Source organism: Giraffa tippelskirchi, chromosome 3 (assembly GCF_054371585.1).
Source record: "Giraffa tippelskirchi isolate mGirTip1 chromosome 3, T2T-mGirTip1v1.2.pri, whole genome shotgun sequence".
Lineage (NCBI taxonomy): Eukaryota > Metazoa > Chordata > Mammalia > Artiodactyla > Giraffidae > Giraffa > Giraffa tippelskirchi.
The window spans coordinates 38,284,290-38,305,033 of record NC_137277.1 but is presented as its reverse complement, the minus strand read 5'-3'; the positions used below and the strand labels follow the sequence as shown (position 1 = coordinate 38,305,033).

Sequence of the window (20,744 nt, the reverse complement as noted above, 5' to 3'; positions counted from 1 at the left end):
ACTCAGCTCACAGCCAGGAAGAAAATACGGATACTGGTGGTATAGTCACCAGAAACTGAATTCTGCCAAAACTCAAGTAAGCAGGCTTCCCTAGAGCCACCAGAAAGGAACACAGCCTGCCAACAACTGGACTTCCAACCTATAAAACCACAAGATAATAAATTTGCATTGCTTTAAGCCACCAGGTTTGTGGTAAATTTTCAAAAAATATTTATTCATTTGGCTGCTCTGTGTCTTAGCTGTGGTACACAGGATCTTCAGTTGTGACACGCAGATTCTTAGTTTGGCATGTGGGATCTAATTCCCTGAGCAGCGATCAAACCCAAGCCCCCTGCATTGGGAACACAGTCTTAAATCATTTGGCCCCAGGGAAATTCCAGTTTGTGGTAATTTCTTTTGTGTGTGTGTCTGTGTCTGTGTGTATGTATGTTTATTTATTTATTTTTGTGGTAATTTCTAACAGTGGCAAAAGAAAAACTAAAACAGGTATTAATTAGTACCTGAAAGTTAAGTACTGCTGAAACGACTACCTAAAAATGTGGAAGTGTCTTTGGAAGTAGGTGATGGGCAGAGGCTGGAAGAATATTAAGAAGTATGAGGAGAAAAGCTCAGGTGGCTTCGAACAAACCACTAGTAGAAACATGTACATTAAAGACCAGGAGTGGTTCAGAGGAGTGAGGAGCGTTACAGAGAAGAACCAGTGAAGCACAGGTTGGGGGAAAGGCAGAGTACCTGTGAGTCCATTTCAATCAGATAAAGAAAGACCACATCTTCTCTCTCTACTTTGATAGCTTTATGTAATGGGTACTCGGTCTTGGACTTGATCATTTTGTATAACAACTGAGCACTCATGCTGCTGAAGTCCTCTTTCCGTAAGTCATCCTACGGATTAAAAAGACAGTGAAAAGCAGAACAGATTCAACATATCAACAATAATGACAATGCACATTTCTTAGGAAGCACTTGGAAAGTGTCTGGCCCTACTTTAACATTTCCCAACTCATTGAATTCTCACAAAAACCCTGAGGTAGGTACTCTTATTATCCCCATTCACACATGATGAAAGTAAAGCAAAAAGAGGCTGATTAACTTGCCCAGGTTCATATAGAGAGTGAACAGCTGAGCGGGGATCTGGAGCCAAGAGCCCACCCCATTCCCCGTCCCCCACCTCCACTCCTGAGCGTGGATTCTTTACCACAGCACCACCCGGCCTCCGGGTAAGATGGTAAAGCACAAGCAACACTGACACCCCACAGGACACAGCCACAAGGAGCCCTCTACGTGCGAACAGACTCCTCCCCCTTAGCCCCACAAAGACGATAACAGAATTAATCAGAACTTCCACAAACAATTCATCAGTTTCTACTGTTACAGATCTCTAAATCTCTACCTATTTTAGCAGAAAGGTTCCTGTTTCAATTCTTCAAAATCTAGTTAAGACACTTTTTCTCATGGTGTTGCTGAATACCAAACAATTTGCAGAAACTAGATTATAAAACAGTACTAGCCATGATTTTCTTAAAAAATGCAAAACAGATAACAAAGAACTGCAAAACCTCTTCTTTATGAAGAAAGCTACCTAAGGGGGCAGATCTAATTTAACAATGCCCTCCAGACACCGAGAAGGCAGAGAAAGCCCAGAGGGGGCGCTGCTGAGCACACAGGCCTGCTGGCCCCACAGCAGCCCCTGCTTGTGAGGCTCAGCCACGGCTCCTGCAGATGGAGAACAAGGCAGGTGTGTCCCTTTGTTCCAAGCCTGCTTCTTGGCCTGGGCTATCTTTTGCCCCTCGACTCCAAAATCAGAACTAGGAGGCTTTTAGAGCCAAAACGAATCTCACAGATCACCTAATGCAACTATTTAGCCCTCAAGTTTGTTATAAGAGGAAACAAGGGGCCAGAGAGGTAACTTTCTGTGGAACCAGGTCCCACGCCCTGGTCTCCTAACTTCAAGCAAAGGTGTTTTCCACACTCCTCAGCCTCACACTCACCCAGTGACTTGCAATAATTTCTGCACAGTAGTTCATCAACGTGCTGGCATTCAGCTCCTCCGCAGTCTGATAGAAGCGGATACAGTTCCTGACGTTCACCAGAGACATCACACCCTTCTCACATCTATGAGAGAGTATCAGTGATCAACAGGATTGTTAGGATCAATATATTCATAAATGAACAAACCAAAGCAACAATCTGTGTACTGGATGGCTATGTCCAATAACACTAAAGTGTAAGGTTTAAGCAATGCAGCTATGAATAAACTGTAGCTGAGTTATTCTAAGTACCAGAATTTCATTATTGTATTGCTCATTCTGGTCAGAATCCAAATAATCTTTAAATACACATGTTAAGCATAACACCCCAACTGCCTTCAAAGTAACCACATGAAACTCACTGATCATACACACAGGCGATTGTGGTGTCAAACAGAAATGCATCAAATTCAGTCCTTCGATATTTAATTGTACAGGACACACTTGTAGTTTCCACTAGCACAACTCTATCATGCCACAAGTGTGGCTTAGAAATAGCTTCAAATACGACGCTCCACACCTCAAAACGAATTCCTCCTTAAAAGTCTTCCCATATGGAGAAGGCAATGGCACCCCACTCCAGTACTCTTGCCTGGAAAATCCCATGGATGGAGGAGCCTGGTAGGCTACAGTCCATGGGGTCGCTAAGAGTCGGACACGACTGAGCAACTTCACTTTCACTTTTCCCTTTCATGCACTGGAGAAGGAAATGGCAACCCATTCCAGTATTCTTGCCTGGAGAATCCCAGGGACGGCGGAGCCTGGTGGGCTGCTATCTATGGGGCCGCACAGAGTCGGACACGACTGAAGCGACTTAACAGCATATGGTGATCTATATGGTATGTGAATCGTAACTCAATAAAGCTGATTTTAGAAAGCACACTTTAAAAATCTATCATGTAAGAAACAACTGAGTTAAGAGACAAACTAGAGAACACCAAGATACAGAAGAATTGGCTACAGTGGTGTCCCACAGAGCCTGGTAACAATAACAATAACAACAAGATTCTCAGAATCATTAATAAGAGAGCCTCAACTAGGTCAGGGAAGACAGGGCTGCACACAGGTCTCTGGTAGCACAAAGCAGGCACACATCCTAGACTACAAGATGCAGAACAGGGAAGCCCAAGTTTCTACTACACTAAGATTCCCAGAAACCTTAGTTAGCCTCCACAGCACTGGGCCTGGGAGGAAGGAGGCCATTACACAGTCCTCCCACCTCCCTGCCTGCACATCTCCCTACAAGTCAAGTTCACCTCCAAGGGCATCCAAGAGGGCTCATGTGGTCTCAGGGATTACCCCGACACCCCACTGCTGCTTCTGTCCCACAGTGCCCACAAAAACCAAGTTCTCATCACAAGGGAAGGTAGCAATGGACACAAAGTAAATTATCACGTAAGTAAGAAAGACCAAAGCTGAGGTCCACTGCATTCGAGGGGCCCAACTACATGGGCTACCTGTGCCCCCCCCGTCCTCCTCTGTGAAATAAGGACAATGCTCTATTTCAGAGGTTCAGAGGATCTGTGAGTGTTTTTCAAGATAAAGGAAAACCATGTACAATTTACACAGTCTGAGGTACATAGTAGGTATGCTCGCTTACTAGTTGAGGTCTTCCTCAAGGAAGATGCATAATTTAGTAACTAATGCAAAAGAGCTTCAGTCCTACTACAGTAGGACTGAATAACTGGCTAACAGATAACTCCCAGCTTTAACAGGTGAGGTTTGAATACCGAGAGGATAGGGGGAGACGGGAGAAGAAAGGAGGAAAGTCACGAGAAAGACCTGAGAAGGAGGAGGAACAAATTTTCTAAACCTCACAAATGAGACTTCAGCCAGGAGCAAGAATAATCTTGCAGCCATTTCTCCACCTAGCAGTAAATGCATGCACTCATTTAATTCGAAGAGCTGTGCTCATGTACTCTGTTTTTAAGCAACATAGCTTGGTGTAAAGAAGCACCTCCCCTAGGGCACTTTTAAATCAAACTGGCACCATATCTAAGTAAGTCACTACAATAATGAGTAAGGATGCTCTACTTCTGAGCCTCTGCTGTCTGCACACTAGTCTCCTCAAACTCTAGCATGCTAGCTGCAATGTCTGATGAAGTCATTCTGACTCTGGCTATGAAATCAGAGCATTCCAGGAGAAATGTCCTCTTTTCGGATACGTGAAACTTTTACCACTTTTACACTGACAAATATCCTAATGTCCTAAAACATGGTGTGATCTCAGGGAGTACTGACTCATCTGCAGAGCACTTCACAAAGCATTTTTATAGACAAATGCTGAGTGTGAAAATGTCATCTTCTTCCTTACTACCACCAAGTGACACTGCACCAAGACACTCGATGCTTCATGAGGACAGATGTTTTGTTGCAACTGGCAGACACTTCATTTCTGGTATCCCCAGAGTGCCATTCACAATGTGGATAACTGAAGAACATGGAATCATATTTAAAAATTCAGATTCTCAGTTCACATCTTCTCTTTGAAAAGCAGCAAGGCACACTGATTTTTCTCTAAAGGGATTTTTGTTGCTGTTAATACATGTTTTTCATTTTAGAGTATAAAAAAATACAGATGCACAAAACAGTACACCTAATTTTTAAAGTCAAGCATATGCTTAAGCGTCCCACAAACTCCTGTCCAGTTTTGTGTCATCTGTGCCTCTGAATATAAGGCAGAAAAATTACTGAAAGGATAAACAATAAAAGGTTAATGGTGGTTAAATCACAGATGATTTACTTTTGTTATTTGTATAATTCTATACTTCCTAAATACCACACACTGAACATGTAGCTAATAATCAGGAAAAAAAAATTATTTAAACTGTCAGTTGTTAGCATACACTATTAATTATCTCTTTTTAAAGAGTATTTTTCTGATAATGCTTACACCCAAAACTTCCTTTTCCCTTTTCATCAACCTGGTGACCACATTCCCAAACCAAGAGCCCTACATGATAAACATCAGCAACACCTGCTTCACATTTAACTGCAAACACCTGCTTCACATTTAACTGCACACATCCATGCGTCAGAGCCCTTTCACTTACTATTTCAAATGTGTAATTCCTTCTGCAAACAGCAGTGGGCACTCCATGATCGTTCAAAACCCGACATTTGACTCCACGGCTGGGTCTCTTCCATCCTAGCCCTTAACAAAGCCTTGACAGATAAACTTAATACCCACATCTAATAATAAAACACTGAGCATCTGGTAATGTTGATCGTTATGAACCCTAATCAGTTAATAAACAATAAACACTTTAATTAAAGAATCCATTACACAGATTACAGCTATCTAAACTACTCCGAACTGCAGGGCACTTTTATCAAAGCAATTCAATTTATAAGCAAGAAAATCAATCTGAGAAAGCTCAGGAAATCTGGGGGGGTGGTGGTGGTTTACATATCCATCACATTCAATCTAATTAAAATCATGCTCTGATTTCATTCTGAGATGATTCAAAAAAGCTCACCCAAAGACCTTTACAGTAAAGCTATCCTGGCTAACCTAATACTACATGTACCTACAAATCCTAGACCTGTTTGGTTTTTAGGTTATTGGACTTAGGTATTAATATGGCCTCAACCCCATATCAATCATAGATAGTTAGGAGTAACCTGTGTACTGACTCATGTGGGGCACAGTGGGCCATCTCAGGGGAAACAGCCAGCCTCAAGAAAACAGAACAAGTGGCTCTAAGTAGCCAGGTCTCTCTTGATTCTGCTGCTGTGGCTATTTAGTTGCTATGTCATGTCCAACTCTTTGTGACCCCATGGACTGTAGCCCACCAGGCTCCTCTGTCCATGGGATTTCCCAGGTAAGAATACTGGAGTGGCTTGTCATTTCCTTCTCCAGGGGATCTTTTGGACCCAAGGATCAAACCTGAGTCTCCTGCTTGGCAGGCAGATTCTTCACCACTGAACCACCTGGGAAGTCCTCTTGACGCTGACAGCAACACAACAGATGGAATGCTATCCCTCCACCCACCCAGGAGAAACGCCATTCCTTCACCCACACAGAACACAAAAGATCACTAAGTGATGTACAAAGCACTCCGTCTAACAAGCTGACTTCCAAGGGCTAAATCACCAACAAAAAATAAGAGTATTTTGTCTGCTATCACCTGGTGAACACTGTGTTCTCACTGTGTTCTGTGGTTTATAAAGACCAAGTCGAGAGAGCAACAGAGAGAGTGCAATATAAAAAACATAGCAGGCTATCTCCTTGGAACCTAAAAAGCAGTAACAAATGAAGTGAGTGAGATCTCAGAAACACTATGAAATTTACCGAGACAGACTCTCATGTACTAATCTAGTCATTAATGTGTTTGTAACAAGAGAATATGACCTTCTTCCAAGGTTAGAAGAACTTCTTCCAAGCAGACAGAAATAGAAATGAAATGATATAGGAGGGAAAGTTGAGGGGTTGGACACTGGATTATATTATTTCACATTCGGCTCATCAGTTCACACATCTATGGAATCGCAGGTAATAAATCAGTGAAAGAAGAGAGAAGACCCAAAAGCTTCGGCAAAATTTAGCTTACAAGACAACACAAAGCAAGGGAGACAAAATTCTCTCCCCACCATTGCCTTTAAAAGAACACCTTGCAAAAGTTATTTACATTAGCAGAAGCAGCTGTTTTCCCAGAGCTTGGCATAATTAAAGCTCAGCCACCACCATCTGAGGTGCTTGACTGTATCTGCTGTGACTTGCCTCTCCCTAAGGAGCTGTAGCTGAAACCGATTAGCTAGTTTCATCAGCTCAGTCAGGAACACATCGTCTTCTCTGAACTCCAACTCATCCGTATAGATCCAGCGAAGCATTGTCATTGTCACCTCAGGGTTAGCATCTGGTTAAAGAAAAAAAGCATAAAAACTTTGAAGACAAAGCACAGATGACATCGTCAGGCTCTCCCGGGGACCCCTAAAAGTTAAGGCTACAAAGTAAACTGTGGTAGACCCAGCTCAAAGAAATATTACACAGCCATTAAAAAGGGTAATTAAGCATTCTGGGTACCATCTAACTACAGAAAAGTGTTAAAAGTTTTGCAAGGGGCAGTACATGGGGGAAATGAACCTATTAAAGATATAAGTCAAATAAGCTGGAGGAAAATATTTTAAATATATGACAAAGAGTTTACATTCTTTTTTTGGGCATCTGTACCACATCTGTACAGGCAAACCATTCGCTTCACTGCACTTTGCAGGTATTGTGTTTTTTCTCCACAAATTGAAGGGTTATAGCAACCCTGTGTTACAAAATGATGGTTAGAAATTTTTAGCCATTAAGTATTTTTAAATTAAGGTATGTACATTGTTTTTTCTAGACATAATGCTAATACACACTTAACAGGCTACAATATAGTGTAAACATAACATTCATATGTACTGGGAAAACAAAAAATTCACATGACACACCATTACGAGTTTTGCTCTTTATGGCTGTGGACTGGAATTGAATTCACAATGTCTCCGAGGTCTGTCCATATATCATGACTCGGTTCCTTCAGCCTTATCTTGGGGAGATAGCTTATTCCTAACAATGAGGGCATCACAACACCACCACCCTCAAACATCTTCTCTATGGTGGTTTCTTTAATTTTATTTTAAAATATGGCTTGGTTTCCTTTAATAACCCTACCCAAATTGTCCAAACCAACAAACCTGTATGATGAATAAACCCAAATCTGAACAGTTTTTAAAAGCAGTTTCTAAAAAATGACATCAGCAGAGATGTCCTGGAACCCTCAAAATTTCAAATAAAGATTTGAACAAAAATCTGCAAATAAGATTCAAGTGATCACCAAACTTTTCCACTCCTGTCTTGATTCGTCCCTTAATCTCCAAACAATAAACTGAGAAGTGACCCACTGTGAGACTCATACTAAGCAGTGGGCAGAGAACAATGAACCAGAAGGAGGTTAGGTGGTTCTGTGTCAGTCAGTTCAGTCGCTCAGTTGTGTCTGACTCTGCGACCCCATGGACGGCAGCACGCCAGGCCTCCTATCCATCACCAACTCCCAGAGTTTACTCAAATTCATGTCCATTGAGTCAGTGATGCCATCCAACCACCTTATCCTCTGTCATCCCCTTCTCCTCCTGCCTTCAATCTTTCCCAGCATCAGGGTCTTTTCAAATGAGTCAGTTCTTCACATTAGGTGGACAAAGTATTGGAGTTTCAGCATCAGCATCAGTCCTTCCAATCAATATTCAGGACTGATTTCCTTTAGGATGGACTGGTTGGATCTCCTTGTAGTCCAAGGGACTCTCAAGAGTCTTCTCCAACACCACAGTTTCAAAGCATCGATTTTTCGGTGCTCAGCTTTCTTCATAGTCCAACTCTCACATCCATACATGACTACTGGAAAAACCGTAGCCTTGACTAGACGGACCTTTGTTGGTAAAGTAATGTCTCTGCTTTTTAATATGCTGTCTAGGTTGATCATAGCTTTCCTTTCAAGGAGCAAGCGTCTTTTAATTTCATGGCTGCAGTCACCATATGCAGTGAATTTGGAGCCCCCAAAAATAAAGTCTGTCACTCTTTCCATTGTTTCCCCATCTATTTGCCATGAAATGATAGGACCAGATGCCATGATCTTAGTTTTCTGAATGTTGAGTTTTAAGCCAACTTTTCACTCTCCTCTTTCACTTTCATCAAGAGGCTCTTTAGTTCTTCTTCGCTTTCTGCCATAAGGGTGGTGTCATCTGCATATCTGAGGTTATTGATATTCCTCCCAGCAATCTTGATTCCAGCTTGTGCTTCATCTAGCCCAGCATTTCACATGATGTATTCTGCATATAAGTTAAATAAGCAGGGTGACAATATGCAGCCTTGACGTACTCCTTTCCCTATTTGGAACCAGTCTGTTGTTCTATGTCCAGTTTTAAGTGTTGCTTCCTGACCTGCATATAGATTTCTCAGGAGGCAGGTCAGGTGGTATGGTATTCCCATCTGTTGAAGAATTTTCCATAGTTTGTTGTGATCCACACAGTCAAAGGCTTTGGCCGAGTCAATAAAGCAGAAGTAAATGTTTTTTTGGAACTCTCTTGCTTTTTCGATGATCCAATGGATGTTGGCAATATGATCTCTGGTTCCTCTGCCTTTTCTAAATCTAGCTTGAACATCTGGAAGTTCATGGTTCACGTACTGTTGAAGCCTGGCTTGGAGAATTTTGAGCATTACTTTGCTAGCGTGTGAGATGAGTGCAATTGTGCGGTAGTTTGAACATTCTTTGGCATTGCCTTTCTTTGGGACTGGAATGAAAACTGACCTTTTCCAGTCCTGTGGCCACTGCTGAGTTTTCCAAATTTGCTGGCAAATTGAGCGCAGCACTTTCACAGCATTATCTTTTAGGATTTGAAACAGCTCAACTGGAATTCCATCACCTCCACTAGCTTTGTTCGTAGTGATGCTTCCTAAGGCCCGCTTGACTTTGCATTCCAGGATGTCTGGCTCTAGGTGAGTGATCACACCATCGTGGTTATCTGGGTCATTAGGATCTTTTTTGTACAGTTCTTCTGTGTATTCTTGCCACCTCTTCTTAATATCTTCTGCTTCTATTAGGTCTATACCATTCCTGTCCTTTATTGTGCCCATCTTTGCTTGTGTGTACCTTTTGGCAAATGATGTATTCTATCTGCCTGCAATTTATTAAGCAAGTGGCCATAAAAGTCAGATGACCTAATAAACCAGAAACTATCTTTAAAAGGAGTAGACGCTGAGAAGTGAAACCAGCTGGCATTCATCCTGCCTGTTGTATCTGCTACTAGAAGCCATCACCCCTTCACCAGGCCCAGCAACACAAGCTGGTAAAAATCCATGACTATGAGGATCAAAAGTCACACCCAATCTTTCAACTTCACTGTGGTCCAAGATGCGTGTAGTCACACTTTGGAGAACTTGGAATTTTCTATGTGACCTAGTTTTTTGTTTGTGTGTTTGACTGACTTTAAATAAATGTTTTTGCAAAACATTTGGAAAGAATGGGAATAAACTCATCCTTTTGCAATTAACCAACCATTAAGTGAAGCATACTGAGGAAATTAACTCTGTTACTTAAATCCCCAATCTGTGAAAACTGAGAAAGAGGACTTCTTCGGTGCCACACTGGATAGGAATCCACATGCCAAAGTAGGGGACACAGGTTCAATCCTTGGTTGGGGAACGAAGATCCCATATGCCGAGGAGCAACTAAACCCATTGCCACATTTTTCGTCACACAACTAAGATCCAACATAGCAAATAAATATATTAAAACAAAATAAAACTGAGAAAGGTGTTTCAAATCTCCTACTATAACTCTGGTTTGTTCTCACGTTTCCAATTATTTTTTCATCTAACTTACATAGGAAGTTTTTCACTCGTAAAATTTCAAAATCATTATAGACTATACTTTTTGTTGTTGTTGTTCTGTGCCTCAGGACTTGTGGGGTCTTTGTTCTCCAACCAGGGCCCCAGCAGCGAAAAGCGCCAAGGCCTAACCACTAGACCATCCCCACAGACTGCATCTTTCATCAGTGAAAACATCCTCTTTGGTCAGTTTAAGGATGTACCGTTAAATACAACTTCTTAGAAATAAAAATAAACCCCATATCGTACTTGTAAATAATCCCAGTGTCAAAAAGAACAGAGGGTCTAGTTCTGTATGGGAGTGTGACAACCCATACAATTTTAACTGATTGCAGCTAAAAACTGTCAACAGAGGGCCAAAAACAATTACTAAAAGGTTCTGAAAGTAAACAAAAGCATCTGAATTGCTCTGGGAGGCACCCCTTGAAGAAGCAATTGCACTGTATCAGTTTCTCAAGTATTTTTTTCCTCTTTATGGCTTTGCCCTGAGGGTAGATCTGTCCAGGAGGAACACTGCTGTCCTGACCATAAAGATGCCTAAAATTCCAATAAGACCACCATCTTTCTGGCCAGATGAACTAGAAGATGAAGCCTAAAGGGTACTGAAGGGTAAGGGGAGAATTCCAGAGAAAAGAGAATCGGAGAAGGACATTTCCTAATTCTGTGTACGAAGCCAGACAGGCCTCAGCCTTGCCTCTGAGCCATTCACGCATGGAACAGTCCTAGTCCAGCTTTAAAAACCGAAGTGGGGGGCTACCCTGGTGGCTCAGTGGTAAAGAATCTGCCTGCCAATGCAGGAGACACAGGTTCGATCCCTGATCCCAGAAGATCCCACATACCATGCAGCAAGTGAGCCTGTGTGTCAGATCTATTGAGCCTGTGCTCTAGAGCCTGGGAGCCACAACTACTGAGCCCACGTGCTGAAACTACTGAAGCCCGTGTGCCCTAGGGCCCGTGCTCTGCAATGAGAAGCCACTGCAATGGCTTCTAGAGACTAGAAGACTAGAGACTGGCCCCCTTTCCCACAACTAGAGAAAAGCCCACACAGCAACGAAGACCCAGCACAGCCAAAAATAAACAAATAAAACTGCCTTAAAATTAAAAAAAACCAAACTGAAGTGATATTTGAGCCACTATCCACAGAAGGTGAAACAGAACCTGCAATTTGCACCTAAGGGGATTCAGCATTTTCCAGAGGATGGCACACAGGACCAGAGTCGACACAACATAATGGCAGTGTCCAGGACACAATATAAAATCATTTGCTATGGAAAAAAATCTGGAAAATATGACCATTTTTCAAGGGACAGGACAATCAAAATATGCTAACTTCAAGATGACCCAGATATTGAACTTATCAAAGAATTGAAAACATTGAATATAACTATGCTCCAGAAGGTAAAGGAAAACACACTTGAAATTAAAAGATAAAAATGCTCAGCATATAAACTGTAAGAAAGAACAAACAGAAATTATAGAAATGAAAAATACAATATATGGAATAAAAACTTACTCAGTGGGCTCAAGAGCAGGCTTAAGTGCAAAAAGTCAGTAAACTTGAAGATAGATCAATAGAATTTATCCTATCTGAAGAATAGACCAAAAAAAAAAAAGGTCAGGAGGAAAAACAAACAAACAAAAAGCCTCAAACAGACCTGCTGGATAGTAACAAAGGGTCCAGTATATGTGTGACTGGAGTCTCGGAAGGAGAGAAGAGACCAAGGAAGAAGAGTATTTAAGAAATGATGGTCAACAGCTTTCCAAAAAGGGTAACAGACCTAAGTCTTTATAGATTCAAGATTAGAGCACCTCAAACCTCTAGCAAAACAAACCAAACCACAGTAAACAACCAGTATGCGTGATTATGTGATGAAACTGGAACCCTAGCGCACTGTTGGGGGACGTGCAAAATGGTGCAGAGCCTAGGGAAAACAGCTTCTCAAAAATTTTAAAATAGAAATTCTATGTGACCCAGCAATTCCACTTCTGGTATACTCAAAGGAACTGAAAGCAGGATCTTGAAGAGAGATCTATACACCAGTATTCACTGCAAACATTATTTACACTAGCCACTAGATGGAAGCATATATGGTTAACCAATAAGATGGGAATAAACAGTAGTTACCTCAAAGTGTTATCCTGAAGATAAAAGAGTTAATACCTGTAAACTACCACCACATGGTAACTGCTATAGAAAAATTTGCTATGATTATTATCGAAACAGACTATTTTAAACTCACACACAAGACAAATTTAGCATAACCAGAGATTAGAGGGAAAAACACAAAAGCCACATTAGGGTGAAGTAAGGGGATATGACCACAGATAAAATACATCACTTGAAGCTCTAAGATAATCTTGGGGAGGGAGCGGTGTCTCAGCTGTTAGTAGGAGGCCACAACGCCATCTGAGTGTCCTCATGACACAGCAGCTAACCTCTCCCAAAGTGAGCAATCCACAAGGCAGAGCAAGGAAGAAGTCACAGTGCCGTCTAAGATGTATCTCTGAAGTAACATGTTATTACTTACAAGCTCAGTCAGCCTGTACTTAAGAGGAGGGGAATCAGGATCCATCTGGGAAGGGAGGAATACCAGATAGTTTATGGACACATCTTAAACTACCATGGATATCAACAAAATACTGAAACCAAACAACGTAGAACCAGTAGTTCTCACACTATCTAACAGATATTGCTGAATTTCTCTTGAAAATGCAAACTACCACTGTCCCGTGAGTTTGCTTGAGCACCTTAGTGTGCCTGAGCACAGAGTCTGGGACCCTACGCTCCTTTCACAACACAGTGCAACCTCCCAGGTCTGTGTTTAGTGCACAGTTTTTCTGACTGGACTGGAAAAGAGAGAGGATGCTTTCTGTTTTTGGAATGGCTTGACAGAACCCAGAACACATTCCAGGAAAGCTGAATGACTCACCATAAACACTCATGCCAGGGAACCATAAGATCTTTGCTGGAGGAGGCATGCAAGAAACTCTAGCTTCACAACAGCCATTCTATGGCATTGGAACTGCTCAGTGTCAGCTGCTACTGCTGAAGTGACAGAGAGAGGCTATAAACAAACCACTGAGCCTGAAGCAGCCTGCTTTACTTCCTAAAGAAGTAAATATCGTGCATCAAGATTTGTTGTACTGTGTCGCGCTAACGGTTATATCCTTTCTCTTCCCAGCTGATCAGTCAGTATCTTTATAAATGTACCTTTATACATAAAATAATCAAGAAATACAAAGCAAATTCATACCTTTTAAATCTTTATATTTTGAAACAATGTCAGACTTACAAAACAGGTGTAGAGTTCCCATATACCCTCCATTGATCCTCCCCTAATATCAGCATCTTGCATAACCAGGGCACAATGATTACAACCAGGTGGTTAGGACCGATATAATACTATTAACTAATTACAGACCTATACAAACTTTGCCAATTATCCCAATAATGTCCTTTTATGGTCCAGAATCCAATTGAGGGTTCCACCTTGAATTTTATTATCATATCTCCTAAATCTCCTCCAATCTGTAACAATTCCTAAGTCTTATCTTGTCTTTCACGACCTTGCCAGTAATTCTGTGGAATGTTCTTCAACTTGGGTTAGTCTGATGCTTTCTCACAATTAGACTGAGGTCATGCATTTATGGCAAGACTCTTACAGAAGTGACTGTGACTTTGTCACTGGGTCAGATCAAGCACACAACATTTTACTTTTTTGAACAAGGTATGATTTAAGAAAATTTTCATATGTCCAAATACCTTTTAAATACTTGGTATATAATGCCTATTGTATATTCCTCAACATGGGCTAAAATTCTTAAAACAAGTAACAGAATTAAAGTTGTGCTGGGACTTCCTTGGTAGTCCAGTGGCTAAGACTCTGTGCTCCCAATGCAAGGGGCATGGTTTGGATCCCTGGTCAGGGAACTAGATCCCACATGCTACAACTATAGATCCTGTATGCCCCAACTAAGACCTGGTGCAATAAGGTAAACAAATTAATTAATTAAAAAAATTAAGCTGTGCTTATTTTGAATTTTAAGAAATATCAATTACAAAAGAATTTCAAATGAAAACGTGAGGCTCAGGATGTCAATCTAAGAATGTAAGTACCACGCAAACAGGAATTTAATTTTATTCACTGCTATATCCCTAGTACCTTGCAAAGTGCCTGCCACTCAGCATTTGTGATATTAATGGAATAATTTTGAAGAAACAGAACACCAGTAGATCCATAAGATGATTTTACCAAACCAACGAGTGGGGAGAAGGTTCAACCATTTAAAACATAGCTTTTACCCTATTTATACATTTGTTTCCAAGAGCCTATTTCCAACCTCCCTCAGCTGCAGGCAGCCCTGTCATGTAACACACAGGCTTTTTAGGTAGTTTCAGCTGCTGTGAGCCCAAATTTAGGCAATCACACCCATGCCCATACAGGCAACTCAGCAGGACTCTGGGCAAGACACACAACCTGAACAGGTCCACAGATGCCACCATTTCCTTGGAACCCTTCAAGTGAAGTGAAAGTCACTCAGCCATGTTCAACTCTTTGCAACCCCACGGATTATACCGTCCATCGAATTCTCCAGGCCAGAATACTGGAGTGGGTAGCCTTTCCCTTCTCCACGGGATCTTCCCAACTCAGGGATCAAACCCAGGTCTCCCTCATTGCAGGTGGATTCTTTACCAGCTGAGCCATAAGGAAAGTCCAAGAATACTGGAGTGGGTAGCCTATCCCTTCTCCAGCGGATCTTCCTGACCCAGGAATCGAACCGGGGTCTCCTGCACTGCAGACGTATTCTTTACCAACTGAGCTATCAGGGAAGCCCTGGAACCCTTCAAAGATAAACTTTATAAAGGAAAGTAAAGATGCCGTTAAGTTCTACCACAGATATCTTAGTAGGTGCCTGATTTACCAAAGCCACCAAAAATTTTGGCTCTGCAGCTGCTCACTCCTCAAAGCAAACTTTACAGCAGGGATCAAACCACAGCAATGAATTCTTTAAACAAAGACATAATTCAGCAGACTTTTCACACAGCCAATCACTTCTGCAAGTAACTCATATCTTAATCCGTGGGAATGTTCCTTACCATATGGTATCAGTCTTTTGATTATTGTTTTTAAATATGAAAGTATAACACATTTACAGGAAACTTGTAATTCTCTTGATTATTAACAGCAGAATTAACTTTAAAATTTGCTCTTTTGTAGCAGCAGTTAGGCAAATACTAAGTGAAAATGCAATTTTGAAATGAACTTTTGAAAATGATGTTTTTAAGTTTACTTAACCACCATATTTACCCAAATTCTAAAAAATATATGTGCCACAAAAACAGTAACATTAAACAGTTCAATGCACTTAAATTCTGAAGACAGCTGGTCATCCTTTAATTTTAAAGAAAGAATATTCTTATATTGCAGAATATATTATATTCTTTTTTGCAGTAACTGTTACTTCTGAATTCAGTTCTTACAGACCAGGAAAAGTATTTTGGCAGCTAGGGTTAAATCTTCACCAGTTGATCAGCAGCAGGACTTTCTCTTAGTGGAAACACATTTTTTTCCTACATATGCTCTCATATTTAGAACATACTACTATATGAAAAGTTATATGGAGAGATCTTATTTTATAAATTATAAGAATACTGTAGTTCCTCAAATATTTATGATTTTTTAGCCAGATATTAAACAGAAGTGTCCACAAAGTACTACCTAATGACTCACTATTTAACTAGTTTATGGTCACCACCAATTCGTAAGAGAAGTATTCTACTTCCACTAAGCCACAAATATTTCAAAGTGACACACCATAACCTTCTGCCAAGTGCTCATGTGCTGGGAATTTTGAGTCCCCAGCCGGTCAGAGGCTCACCTGACAGGTCCAACTCCTCGGTGGAAGACAAACTGGCCAGACTCCAGCTGTCACTGCGGGCCGCCAGGACAAACTTGTGGGCATTGATGTGCCTGCTCCCAACCTTTATCTTCAAGTCACTGATGAAGAAAAATACCCACAGGTATAAAAAGAAAAAATGTCATTATAACTAGGTTTAGCTGGAATTCACAGCTAATCAGTATGTGAGTACTGACTGACCAACATACATCTGTGACAGAAAAAAAAAAAAAATCACAGCAAAAGTATCTCTCTATGCTAGCACTGAGTCATATTTATAATGCATTGCTAGACATGTTTCCTATTTCTAACTTCTAGCTTTTAGTTCACACGGGATGCTCTGTTTTCAAAGACATCCCCTAATGTCACCCCCATGATGGTGCAGCCTACAAGTTACAAAGGATGACTAATATTAATATAAAGAGTAGAAGAGGTTTTATGTAGAAAAAAATCAAGATAAATCATCAGGGATAAATAGACTGAAAGACTAAGGACTGTGATAAGAGCTCTCAGCCTACCGTGCTATGATGCTCCACACTGTATTAATGCTTAAGCAAGGTTAACCCAAAAACCATAAATAAATTAGCTTCGATAAAACAATCAAGAATATGAAATATGAAACCCAGTATCTGGACTCCTATTCTCGTCAGAAACACTCAGACCTAGTATTGGCCATTTTTTAACTCAACCATTTATAAAGAAAAGGGGTGAGGTATCTTTTCTTCAAACACGTTTCCATATATATGACATACCATTATATGAAAAGAGCTTTCCAAATAGTTATTCATACTTAACTCTGAAATGTCAGATGCCAAGGTAGGAGAGCATCTGGGCAGTTTACAAACACCTAAGGATGACCCACTAGGCTGACAGAAGCATGTGCCATATGGCTAGTTGGCAGCAATCCACAGTCACCCATTGTCATCCCCTTGCTTGTATTTGTGAGGCTTTTTACTTGCATATTTCCCTTGAAAATAACTTGTTAGGTCGGAAAGCCTTTAGAAACTAAATACATAAAAACTATTACATGAGAAAAGGAAGAAGAAAAAAAATTTTACACGAATTAACTCATGTGCTTAAAAGGAGACACAAACAAGAATATGGTTTCTATACGATGCTTGATGCAGACACATTTCGCCCCACAAAAGCAACGTCTAGAACATACATTACAATTATGTGAGCATATCAACAATTCTAGTTCTATTAAAGAACTAACCAAGCTGCAACTAATTATCTTAGATTAAAAGAATAGGGTATCTATTAACACTGTTAACACAGAACACTATTCATAAAGAACAGAATTGACATTCTATTTAAAGCAGAACATTAAACTGCCTCATATCATATCCTGTGATAAGGTTAAAAAATATAATGAAAACAAAGCACAAATAACTTTTAAACTCTAAATGTATTTAAAAAGTATCACATTCTAAGAACATAAATGAACAGTTACTACTTACTATTTCTATCACATATCTTGAGTTTAGCCACAAAATTATAAAAATGGATGTTTCTATAAAATTCCTACTATTACTCATGAATGTCAAGTCAAAGTTTTTTCTCTTTTGTAGTCTAATATCCCAAAGAGATGGAGAAGGAAATGGCAACCCACTCCAGAACTGCTGCCTGGGAAATCCCACGGTCAGAGAGGAGACTCGTGGGCTACAGTCCATGGGGTCACAAGAGTTGGACACTAAACAACAATCCCAAAGAGAAATAAATATAAGAATTTCACTAATAATCTCTAATAGTAATAATTTTTAAAAATATAATTCAAAAACGGAAACTTGGGACAGGTCAAGTCTTTGAAGACTCTATGCAGAAACAATTGGGAGGCTAGCAATTTTTAAAATTTTTTCATTCTAGTCTTTTAAAGACATTTCCTTTTAAAATATGGATACAAGGATGTTGTCACTGGAGAGGAAGCATAAAGAAAGAGCTTCTTGCTAGAGTGTTTTAAACACTTAAACAGAAAAAATTATGTTTGGTTGTAAATAACTACAAAGCGACTAACACTTTCACTTTCAACCATCATTTCTAAGTATCTTCTGGGACAAAAGCCTTCTCCTGAACTTTAGCTAAGAAGTGGACCAATTTCTTCCACATTGCTCAATTTAAAAATTTAACACTAACTCTCCAGTTACTCTGACTACTAAAATGCACATAAAAACACTATTTAAATTCTTCAACAAAACACATGTTCATGGGACAAAAGGTTTTTTTTATCCCTTAGCTTGGTAAAAGAGAATCTGCTTTAGAAATTGATACTGTATTTTCAGTTATTCCATTTCAAAAGCTCAGTCCTCTTCAAAGTCTCCATTCCCCATCTGATCACTGGTTGTAGATAACAAAGGTATTTAGCCTTCTTTTGATAAAAGGACAGGTTTTAGAAACAGAAGAGAGACCCACCAGAACCCTGGGACCATACCACAGCTGACCAGGTAAAAAGTTGCCAGAAGAGGAAACTGCCCAGTCTCATTCCCACTGTCTCCTAGAAGGACTACAGTGTAAGAATGCAGTCAATGGTTACATAATAAGGAATTCTAATGGGAAAGAGCCCTGGACAGTGACAGACCTGTGTCGGCTTCCTGGAGCCAGTGAGAACAAAGTTTTCACTTATCCATTGGAAAAAGAGGAGGAGGAAAAAAAGAGAGACCTATATTTTACAAGTAGCTGCATCCATTAGATTTAAAGAAAGGGCTGTCCTTTACTCAGAGTATGTAATTCCCATTTTTTGGTATTCCAATTTTTCTTTTCTTTTAGAAATGATTAAGATGGTAGATGGCTGTTCTGGATTTTGATCTATTTTAAATGTCTTAATTTATTTCCAAATTTTATTAAATCATCTATTCCAATCCTACCTCCCTAGTAGGCAAATCTTTCCTTCTAGGCACATTCATGTCCATGTTTCTTTTCCACAACCGCAGCCATCATCCCAGTTCAGTCCTTCATCACTTCTGGCCTGATTCTGCTCTTGTTCTCTTTGTAATTTCGCCTACATGATGTTACCAGGCTAATCTGCCTGAAACACCACTTTATGACAATCCTGTAAACTTAAAAACCCTGTTTCACACTTCTTAAAGGATCAAGTCCACTTTCCTCACCTTGGCATCCCAATGCAACCCACCCTACCCTTCCCACCACTCCAGTGCTCCTCTGCATGGATATGTACCCTAAAATGGCCCCCCTCCTGAAATCCTCCACACATTCCCATCTGTGAGTCTGTTCTCAGCCACTCCCTCTACTAGTGATATTACTATCTTTATTAAATCCTGCTGCTGCTGCTGCTAAGTCGCTTCAGTCGTGTCCGACTCTGTGTGACCCCATAGACGGCAGCCCACCAGGCTCCGCCGTCCCTGGGATTCTCCAGGCAAGAACACTGGAGTGGGTTGCCATTTCCTTCTCCAATGCATGAAAGTGAAAAGTGAAAGTGAAATCGCTCAGTCATGTCTGACTCATAGCGACCCCACAGACTGCAGCCCACCAGGCTCCTCTGTCCATGGGATTTTCCAGGCAAGAGTACTGGAGTGGGGTGCCATTGCCTTCTCCGTTATTAAATCCTACTCAGCCTTTAACATTTACCACAAAACTCACTTAATAAAAGTAGCTTAAAAACTGAGCGCTTACCATATGCCAGACACTGTTTTTCTAAGTGCTCAAACAGTACTTATTAAATTTAATCCACACAATAACCCTAGCTCAGTTCAGTCGCTCAGTCGTGTCCAACTCTGTGTGACCCCATGGACGGTAGCACGCCAGGCCTCCCTGTCCATCACCAACTCCCGGAGTTTACTCATGTCCTTTGAGTCGGTGATGCCATCCAACCATCTCATCTCAATAACCCTGAGGTAAACAGTATTCTTATCACCATTTTACAGATTAGGAGCCTGAGGCACTTCATACAGTTCCAGGTCACGTAGCCAGTAAGTGGCCAGCTGAACTGTGTGACCCCAAAGTCCACTCTCAACCATCATGCTACACTAACCAGTAGCTCCAATATGCCTTCTTTGACCAGCCCAAGAGAAGGTGACTTCTCCTCCCCTGAATACCTGGACTTGCAAGCTAATTCCTATCTGTACCAGGGATGCAATTACCAAGACACCCATACTCTGTGCTGAAAATAAGCAGAAAACAAAAAAGAGAAAGCCAAAGGGCTTGCTTCCCCAAACTGGCCCCGTGCCAGAAGCTCACCTATACTGCTCCTGCTCGTAGAGGTCAGCCACGATCGTCAGCAGGCGGCTGATGAATGACTCATTGCTGCTTTCTTTCTTTGCTTGTGCAGCTAAAAGAGTGCATCTCTTCTCTGTCTCTGCCAATTTCCTCTGCAGCTTGACATACTCTTGTCGGAGAAGCATCAAGTGCTTCTCCAACTTGGCCACCTCCTCTGCAAGGGAGACAAAGAATCAAGTTTACCACGGTAGGTATAAACAGACAGCACTCACTCATCCCTCATCCCACAG

At 40.9% G+C, this 20,744-nt stretch overlaps 1 protein-coding gene across 22 annotated transcripts in view; it reads right to left on the bottom strand.

Annotated features, from left to right (window-relative positions):
* Positions 1-20,744, bottom strand: part of ANKFY1 (ankyrin repeat and FYVE domain containing 1) — a 66,550-nt gene that overhangs the window by 31,178 nt on the left and 14,628 nt on the right. For 17 of the 22 annotated variants that reach the window (XR_014079499.1, XR_014079500.1, XM_081579875.1 and 14 more), the window contains 5 exons: positions 20,476-20,668; positions 16,267-16,385; positions 6,751-6,886; positions 1,989-2,112; positions 733-882 (listed from right to left, as the gene is read on the bottom strand). Coding sequence is in view for 20 of the 22 variants with exons in the window: in XM_081579869.1 (XP_081435995.1) it covers positions 733-882; positions 1,989-2,112; positions 6,751-6,886; positions 16,267-16,385; positions 20,476-20,668 (722 nt within the window). In the remaining 2 variants the exon portion in view is untranslated. Of the gene's footprint in view, positions 1-732; positions 883-1,988; positions 2,113-6,658; positions 6,887-16,266; positions 16,386-20,475; positions 20,669-20,744 lie in introns of all 22 variants that reach the window. The other 5 variants (XM_081579882.1, XM_081579883.1, XM_081579884.1 and 2 more) reach the window with 2 other exon arrangements.